Source organism: Hemiscyllium ocellatum, chromosome X (genome assembly GCF_020745735.1).
Source record: "Hemiscyllium ocellatum isolate sHemOce1 chromosome X, sHemOce1.pat.X.cur, whole genome shotgun sequence".
Lineage (NCBI taxonomy): Eukaryota > Metazoa > Chordata > Chondrichthyes > Orectolobiformes > Hemiscylliidae > Hemiscyllium > Hemiscyllium ocellatum.
Window position 1 is genome coordinate 17229730 of NC_083453.1, and position 10076 is coordinate 17239805.

The 10076-nt window shown below is 44.0% G+C and overlaps 1 protein-coding gene across 4 annotated transcripts in view; it reads left to right on the plus strand.

The window, feature by feature from the left end:
- LOC132805710 (transmembrane protein 198-like) overlaps window positions 1-7424 on the plus strand; it is a 72259-nt gene extending 64835 nt beyond the window's left edge. For all 4 annotated transcript variants that reach the window (XM_060820914.1, XM_060820913.1, XM_060820917.1 and 1 more), the window contains exons 3-5: window positions 1010-1585; window positions 2411-2559; window positions 4673-7424. In XM_060820914.1, coding sequence (XP_060676897.1) covers window positions 1010-1585; window positions 2411-2559; window positions 4673-4816 — 869 coding nt within the window. In that variant the 3' untranslated portion in view covers window positions 4817-7424. The remainder of the gene's footprint in view (window positions 1-1009; window positions 1586-2410; window positions 2560-4672) is intronic.
- Window positions 7425-10076: the final 2652 nt, after the last annotated feature.

Sequence of the window (10076 nt, forward strand, 5' to 3'; positions counted from 1 at the left end):
AAATGCGAGGTATTGCGTTATGGTAAAACAAAAAAAGGGCAGGACTGAAATCATTAATGTTAGGGCCCTGGGTAGTGTTGCAGAACAAAGAGACCTAGGGATTCAGGTATATAATTCTTTGAAGCGTGAGTCACAGGTAGACGGCGTGGTTAAGAAGGTGTTTAGCACGGACGCCTTCATTGCTCATTTTGAGTATAGGAGTTGGGACATCATGTTGAAGTTGTACAGGACATTGGTGAGGCCTCTTCTGGAATACTGTGTCCAGTTCTGGTCACCCTGTTATAGGAAGGATATTATTAACCTGGAGAGGGTTCAGAAAAGATTTACCAGGATGTTGCCTGGAACGGAGGGTTTGAGTTATTAAAATAGGCTGGATCGGCTGAGACATTTCTCGTGGAACATAGGAGGTTGAGGGTGCCCTTATATGGGTTTATAAAATCGTGAGGGGTATAGATAAGATGAATAGCTAGGGTCTTTACTCTAGGGTGGGGGATTTCAAAACTAGGGGGGCATATTTTTAAGAGGAGAAAGATTTAAAAAGGACACGAGGGGCAACCTTTTTTAAACACAGTATGGTTTGTGTATGGAATGAACTTCCAGAGGAAGTGGTGGATGTGGGTACAGTTACATCATTTAAAAGACATTTGGATAAGTACATGAATTGGAAAGATATGGGTCAAATGCAGGCAAGTGTGACCAGTTTGGTTTGGGAACATGGTCGTCATGGACTAGTTGGACCATAGGATCTGTTTCCATGCTGTATGACTCCATGATTTAACATGCCTCAGGGTAGTGATTAAATAATTAACAAAATCTCCATCATTGTGTGGAGCTCAGAGTTGGTTTTAGCAGCAATTTCTCTGCTTCATAATGTTTCGGGATAGGGATTCCTGTTGTCTGTTCGTTACTAAGAGTGGTGTGAACCTGTAATTTAGCATCAGGTTGCCTGACTGTCATTGCTTTAGTGTGGTAAAAGTGATTAATGTTACCTTTTCAAACTTTGTTGCAGGTTATCGCTGTTTCAAGGCTGTCATGTTCCTCTGTGGGCTGATGTTTGGCTCCATCATCATTTTCCTACTCTGTTACAAGGAGCGGGTTCTGGACATTCAGCTGAGTGTGGAGGCCAGTGCTGGTATTGGCCTTGGCATCGGAATCCTGTGCGGACTGGTCACCATGCTTGTCCGTAGTGTTGGGCTCTTCATGATTGGCCTCGTTCTTGGCCTGCTGGTAGCAACTGTCACCCTCATTGTGATGGAGCAGTTCTACCACCCGCACACCATCTGGGTGCCAGTGGGCCTTCTCATTGGTGTCGGCATGCTGTTTGCTGTCTTAACTTTACAGTGGCAAAAGCTCTTCACCATTATCTCTACTGCAGTTTTTGGTGGCGCCATCATCACACTGACTGTGGACTACTTCATCGAGCTGTTTTCGTTGGCAATATATGTCTATGAGAGGCTCAAGATCACTCCTTCATTGCCCATTTGTTGGTACAGTTGGGTGATCCTTGCCATCTGGCCAGTGCTGAGCATACTGGGGATTCTGGTCCAATGGAAGCTGACAGCTGAAGGCTATTCACACACTGAAGGTAAGGCCAGCTCAAAACTGGTAAGAAAGGGTTTTCTACTTCTCTACCCTCTAACCAAATAGACTGCCATGAGGATACTGTTGGAGGGATGTGACAGTGAGTGTCGATAGATAATTATTGTCTAACACGGCCTGAGCTTGCTGTCATCTAGTGCATGCATGCATACACTTTATGGCAAAAGTCACTGGGCAGTGATTGGGTTAGAAACCTTAATGATTATCCCACTCACCCCTCCCCACCACCACATGTCCCTTTCTGTGATCAGGGTAGGGTGGTCTGAGACCAATTCTATTGTTCCCAGTGCTCCTCTACTTAATTCAAGCCAGACCTGAGATCAAACATGGTACATTGCTAGTTTGTGTGATGTGGAACACACTGGATGATGATCTTAGCAACTGATTCTCACATTGAACAATCAGTGCTTCAGCATGGATATATTATGGGATTCAAAGGACTCATTAAATTGTTCTTTTCAGTTCATGTTACATTGATGCTGATCATGAGTATTTTGGCTGGGAAAACCCTTTGGGACCAGGTAGAGAGAGCTGATTGGTGTTGCTCTGGGTTCAATTGTTCTACTCGTTGTTTGATGACCAGTTTCTTGCCAAAGCACATTGTTGGGTCCAATCTTCTTCTGGCCATGCTGATTTACTGTTGACTCCACCGAGAAAAGCAAATGAGAATGACAGAAGTATGACTTGGCTCAATTGTCCTATTCTTGAGTAAAGATGGAGCCATCTTGTAGAGGTTAGGTCAAGACAAGGAGAGGGGATTAGAGCTATTAAAACAAATTCTATTGCCACTAATGCTTTCTTCTTCCTGTAGTCATTATCAGTAAACGACAAAAACGAGTGCAGTTGATGAGAATACGACAGCAAGAAGCAAAGAAACGACAGAGAGCGTCTCAGGCGGAGGGCACATATCGCAGGAAGCCATACCCAGTCAAACGGTACACGGGAGACATCCTTTCACCGGTAAAGTATTCAAAGTCAAACTCTTATCCTTGGGATATTAGAATGATAAGGGAGAACAGAAAACCTCTAATCTTAGCATTTTTATTCTTCTGCTCCCTGTTAAGCTACGTGGTTATGTAGAATTACACAGGTTACATGGCACCTAAACAGGCCATTCGGCCTGAAAAATCAATTTATGGTCCACATGACCACCTTCTCACCCTTCCTCATTGAACCCATCAGCATAACCCTTTTCCCTCATGGCCTTATCTTCCATTCAAAGGTATCTATGTGATTTACCTCAACTTCTCCATCCAAATAAATCAAACCAATTTGAACACAGGAATTGAGTCACATTCCATTCCAGTCCATGCATGCTCTGCCTGAAGCTTTCCTGGGCTCATGACCTACTGATGCTTCATCCTAAATTGATTTCTTGGCAGTATGTGTCAGTGTTGGGTTGCCATTGCCTTCCATTCTCAGGGGCAGGCCCAAATCTACGTTGGCTAGAACAGGAATCGATTCCATGCTGTTTGCATTATTCCAAACCATACACTCTCTATTTAGCCAACTTTGCTACGAACCCCTTTTCTAAAGTCAGATAGTGAATCCAAAAATATCCCCAGTGCTATGATTAAAGGTAGATGTTTGTGTGTTCATGTGAGCGAACTATGACAGAGCGATGCAATATAGGAACAGGACGTCCACTCCACATCCAGCTAGTGTTGTTCCTCTCCCTGACAGTGGTGAATCCTTGCAAGGTGTGATTCCATGAACGTCAACTATCCATGTGTCATCCTTCAGGAGTGAGCCAAGGCAGTGAGGCTGGGATTTTCTGCTTGGCTTAATCTCAGTGAAGTGCCAGTGGAATAAGAGTTCTACCATTCTGTTCCCAACTGATGTTCTATTGGTATTCCTGCTTACTTGTGCAGCCTGCTTGGAGGAGCAGGAACATTACTTAACTGGAGGAAGACTGCAGGATACTATGGAGTGGAGGGAGTTGGGAGTTCTCAACCATGAATCATTAAAAGCTGGTATCCGAGTTCAGTGGGTAATAGGGAAGGTAAATCGAATGTTAACCTTTATTTCAAAGGGAATGACGTACAAAAACAGGGAGGTTTTGCTAAAACTGTACAAGACACCAATCAGACCACAGCTGAAATACTGTGAACAGGTTTGTGTCCCTTACCTAAGGAAAGATAGACTGACAAGGGAGGCAATCCAGAGAAGATTCATTCGGCTGATCCCAGGCATGGAGGGACTGTCTAATGAGGAGAGGGTGAGTAGGTTGGGCCTGTCCTCATTGGAGTTTAGAAGAATGAGAGGTGACCTTATTGAAACATACAAGATTCTTAGCAGACTAAGGCTAGATGCGGAAAGCTTGTTTCCCGTTGGGGGAGAATCTGAGACCAGAGGGCATCATCTCAGAATAAGGGCTCCCACATTTAAGACAGAGATGAGGAGGCATTCCTTCTCTCAGACGGTAGTGAATCTATGGCATTCTTTACTGCAGAGAGCTGTCAAGGCTGGGTCATTGAGTGTATTCAAGGCTGAGACAGACAGATTTTTAATCAGGAAGGGAATCGAGGGTGTATGGGGAAAAGGCAGGAAAGTGGGGTTGAGGATGATCAGATCAGCTGTGATCACATTGAATGGCAGAGCTGACTCGATGGGCTGAATGGCCTACTTCTGTTCCGATGGTTGTATGGTCTTTTCAGGAGTGTGTAGGGGATTGGGCGTGCGACAGTGTGGTTCAGGATGTTGGCTCCAGCTTTTGCTTTCTGACAGAAGTGGGTGTCAGACATGAAAACCTCAGAAACACTGGTGGAAATTCTTCCGATTCCTTCAGGAACATGGTGACTGCTGCAATTTCCACTGACGGAAGAACGTATGAGGGAAAAACAAATATCACTCAGTGAGTTGCTGGGATCTGGAATGCATTGTATGATGCAATCATTGTCTTAAATACAGAATTTGAGAAATACCTAACGGGGAAAAATTGGAAATAAAGACAAAGGGGATGGAATTAATTGGCTAGCTTCTTCAAAGAGCCAGCAGGGACATGATGTGTGGAACAGCCTTTTGCTGCCCTATACTTTTTTAGAGTAATTAATTTTTCTCCATGTTTCTTTAGAGCTACATTCAGAGTATCCGAGATCGGCAGACAGCGACATCCATGAGTAGTCTGAACACAAACATTCACACCGTTGTGGATCTGGATTACGACTGTGGTTCTACTGTCCCCCTCACAGCCACAACCCCTGTAGTCACAGCATGAGCTAGTCACCATCGCACAGCGAGTACTGGTCAAGGTTATTAGTGAACAACCAGTTTATTTAGCTCCCAGCTGGTGACAAGTAGATAACATGTTGACACTCTAGCCATAAGTCTCCACACACCATGGTCTGTGGGTGTGTATCTCTCTCTCTCTAGGAATCACAGTTCCTGCAAGTATGAAGAAATCTTTGAGTCTGTTCATTTGTTACCTGCCTGAGTATGTTTTCAGCAATCTGACTGAAAGGAGTTGAACAGGCACCTCACACTCTGCTAATGAAAGGGTGCTTGGCATGGGAGTGGCACATCACCAGTTAAGGAAGTGACCCAGCAGATAAAGTTACGTGCCCCGTGTCCACAAAGAATAATCAGGACAAGTGTGCAGCTCACCTGTGACCTTGGATTCTGCCTGTTGCAGACGACATATTTTCCAATTTGCTTACCATCCACTCTCAACAGGTTGTCATCTTTGGGCCACCAGTCTGGCATTTTATGCAGCCACAATTCACATTGAATTTCTTTCTAAGCAGCCATTTAACATGTAACCTATTCAACCACTTGCTTCTCAAGCCCAAATTATTTCATGCCCTTGTCTAGTAGTTTAAAACAGCACAATTGACCTTTAAGCAGTGAACTATCTCCCTCTAAACTTGCCTCTAACAAGTGTAATCCAGCAGAGTAAATGGCCAAATGTTTTTCTGGTTTTCTCTGCCTGTGTTCCTCCTAATACTGATCAGAGATTTAAAATCATTGTTTGCGATGAGTACCTATTATTTCCTGCTTTCCCACCTTTTCAAATTCCAGATCTGCATGAATCAATTCAAGATTCAAATACCACTGGAAGGGCCAGGTCTTTCCCTTCATCCTTAGATGAATGTAAATATCTCCAGTACCTCTTGACTATTCAAATGGTCTTCGCATCTGGGACCACAGCTCTCAGTTGATGAAGGACAGTCACATTGCTTCTGTAATGAAATGAACTCTGGATGGGAATCTGTTGGAGATAGACTGATGGCATTGTTTATCTGTATACAATTCAAAACAGAAATGTACTAGGTCAAAGGCGGATAAAGGCAGAAGGTGCACATCTCTATGGTGAAAAGACAAAACGTATTTGCATGATGAGTAATAAGCTCTCGATTCTAATTGACAGTATTACAGCCTGACCTATACCCTGTCGATGGTTCTATACTCCTGTGTGACTCCATCCACATAGACTGCACGTATCTCTTAGTTCATTTTTTAAAAAATGCAGCTCTTATTTGCAATGAAGGTAAGTGAAATGAAAAGACAGAAAAACATCTTTACGCACTTCAGCTTGAAGGACATATGTGAATGGGCATAAAGAATGAACAGGAGATTGCATTCAGCTTAGAAGACTGACGTGGAGAGAAACAGACTACACAATGTTTCAGTGTTGGAATATTCAATAATTCCTTAGGTTAATCTTGATAGTTATTGAAAGAGAAGCGTAAAATGCAGGGACTTTCTGTGCTGGTGACAAGTACTGTACCATGTAGTATTTGCTTTGGGGAAAGCATTTCAGCATTACCAGAAGTTTGCCAGTGACAGTTAAGTGTGAGTGCTTAGCACAGAGCAGTCTGCAGTTCCTCCTGTGGACTTCAGTGTCTTGTGACAGTTGGGTTCCATTGTCAGTCCTGACCAGTTGCCATTGCAACTCTTGAAGGTCTTGGGTTTTCAGTTTAACCAGCCAGATCAGAGAGGGTCAAACATTTTTTAGGCTTTGAATCTGCCAACTTTCAGCAGGAAGAAGGGAGAGAATTTTAAAGCATTTGAATCTGTTTCTTGAAATGTCTCCTTTCAAATTGCATTTTAACAGCCTGACACATCTGAGGGAGCTTCTTTAGGTGAATGTGTTTGCAGTGCAGGCACTTGGCACTTGACTGAGTTTTCACTCTCTTCAGGTTCCTTCAATTCTTTGGACTGCCAGTCTTGTTGGAGGACTGTTCTGTGGGTGCTAGATGTTCTCTGATGCCTGGTCCAAGAGGCCATCCTTTCTGACCGTACACAAGAACTGTAGGAACTTCCCATCTGAACCCAGTCCCATCATCACTTGAGCGACACACACTCACACCGAGAATACTGAGGACTGTGAGGAATGGGCATTCCTAGTTGTTTTTTTTTATCTTCCCCTGCCTGGTGCAGCGGCACTTAAGGTGATCAGTGTGCTCCTGTGTTGAAAGTGGAACTCACTCCCACAGGGAGTGGTTAAACGGAATTGTATAAATGCATTTAAGTGGAACCTGGACAAGCATATGAGGAAGAAGGAGTAGAGAGTTTTATAATGATGGATTTAGATGGGATAAGTTGGGAATGGCTCGAGTGGAACATAAACACCAGTCCTATGTGATCCTATGACTGTCCCAGGTGAAATCAAGTTAAACCTGACACAGATTGGCGATTGAAACCATGGATTCTCCTTCTCTACGTTAATCAGAATTGCACGATGCCATCAGGAAACGTACATGTTTGTGTTCATAACAGATGTTAAATATCATCAGTGACTTCTTGCAGTATGTGGTTCCATTTTTATATTGTGTCAATATTGATGTTGATTATGAGCTAACATTACACACTATTTCCCTGAATTAATTCACTTATTTTGTTTGTATCCTTTTGATAAACGATTGTTCCATTTATTCAATGTGGAGATTCTTTTCTGTAATGTTTCTGTGTGAATTATAATGATGATTTTTACATGAGGAAGTGCCTGCGAGTATTATTTTCATATCGTCAGTGAACCTCAAATAGAATGAGGGTGTGTGTGTGTGTGTGTTGGGGGGGTGAAAGAAGAATAGAATCAAGGCAGGTAGAGCTCAAACTCAAGGTCGTTGGATTTGTGGCAAATGCAATAGTTCATTAACTACTTTCATAATTAATACCTAGATGTCAGGAATGACAGTATTAAAAGGATAGGTTTATAACTCCGGTTGACTGTAGTCCTGAAGTTTAAATCCCATGAACTCCAAGCCCCGATACTTTCCTTATGGTGAATGAGCAGAAGATCTAAAGGAAACACAAGCAATGCAATTATTGCTAGGTACCTTTGATTTTACCTCCCACGTTGTTCAAAGCAGTGACCGGGGACTGAAAATTCATTTCTGGAGATTCTGGGACAATGTTGGAGTTGTAACAACTCTGGGGGGAAGTAATATTGATATTTGATATTAAAATTAGATTTTCACTGTTACTTATTCATGAGATGTTAGCATCACAAGTTGCCCCTTGAGGAGATGGTGTTGAGCTGCCTTCTTGAACCGCTGCAGTCCATGTGATGTAGATAGACCTACAATGCCCTTAGGGTGAGAATTCCAGGATTTTGACCCAGCGACACTGAAGGAACGGCGATATATTTCCAAGTCAGTAGGGTGAGGGGCTCGGAGGGGGACATGCTGGGGATGGTGTTCCCATGTATCTGCTGCCCTTGTCCTTCAAGATGGAAGTGGTTGTAGGTTTGGAAGATGCTGTCTAATGTGCCTTGGTGAGTTATTGCAGTGCATCTTGTAGATGGTTTGCACTGCTGCCATTGACTCTCCTCACCACCGATGCACAATGTTGAAGGTGATGGTTAGCATGTCGGTCAAGCAAGGCTGCTTTGTCTTGGGTGGTGTCGAGCTTCTTGAGTGTTGTTGGAGCTGCCCCCATCCAGGCAAGTGGGGAGTATTCCATCACACTCCTGAGTTGCATCTTGTAGATGTGGACAGGCTTTGGGGAGTCAGGAGATGAGTTATTCACTGCAGGATTCCCAACCTCTGACCCTGTTCTTGTAGCCACTCTTTCTGGTTAATGGTGATGCACATGAACTTCCTGAACCACTCAGTCAGAGGACACAATGTGGATCGCAGGCCTCAAAGATGCAATTTGAACTCCTAAGATAATAATATGAGGAGGGTTAAGAGTCCTTGCAACGAGGAGGAATCAAGAGTCCTTCATCACAGCATTAATGATTTCTAGGTTCTTTGCATCTACCTAAATTTGGGAAAGCAGTCCAACTGTTGATTGTTCTCTGTGAAGTGAAGGCTCCTGACCTCCGTTTTCCCAGTTTAAACCTGCTTGACCTACACTTTCAATTCAATTTAAGCTTCTTTGAATTTACCATTTCCGTATCATTGACTATCACGTGGATTTCTTTGATCACCTGAGATCAATCATATTTACTGGAAAAATAGTAAGGCACAATTAGGAAACTGGAACATTTAAATTCTAATCGCAGTCCAGTTAAGAAGAGGCTTAATGATGCATTGTGATTTCTTCAAATGGCATGCTGGTAGATACAAAAAAAACCATAAAAGATGGAAATATTAGAAACTGTCCACAGTACACCAATTGTAATTCCCAATCTGTTTCATAACTAAATGTTACCCACTTACTAACACATCCTACTTGCCTTCCACCCCCTGAGGCCTCCACACTCACCATCCCCTCTCTACCCACCCAGCATCTCACATCCTCTCCTCGCTCACCATCTCTCCTGTTCCCTGCTCAATACACTCTCTCTAGTCACAGCCATTCCCCTCATCCTGCCCATTCCCCATTTGCCAGCCTCTCCCTGTTCACCATATCTCACCCCTTAATGTGCATCACTATTAATCAATAACTGTAGCTGCAAGAGCAGGGTCAGAGGTTGGGAATACTGTGGTGAGTAACTTCCCTCCTGACTCCACAAAGCCTGTCCAGGCACAAGTCAGGAGTGTGATGGAATATTCCCCACTTGCCTGGATGGGGGCAGCTCCAACAACTTAACACCACCCAGGATAAAGTACACTTGCCCCCTCTTGATGCCTCTGTCTGGCACACTTTCACTCCGCGCTCTTCTCCTGCTCGCTGAATCTCTTCTGCTTGTGACTGAGTCCTGCACGCTGACTCTCACACAGTGACTCAGTCATAAGTCTCATTCTGGGGCAGGGGTTTGCCATGTGGAAAGCTCCACCATCATGCTTTCCGCCAATGCCCTCACCCACTAACACCCACAGATCTTAGTGGGCATACCCTCTATCCCTGGGGTCCTTGATCCAGGGGAAAGGACTGCAGCTGGCCTGTTGGGTGCCTGAAGAGCACAAAGTGTGGTGAGCCTTTTCAAATAGAAGCAATGTAGGGTCCTCGCCACCTGTCTAGCCCAGAGCCAAGACTTCTTACCTGCACAAGGTTCAGTCACATCCATCTCGGCTTGGATCCTCTCACTCACTGCCTCGCTCTCGTGCTCACTGCTGCCCTCAGATACTCCGTCTCACTTATCCCTTCCT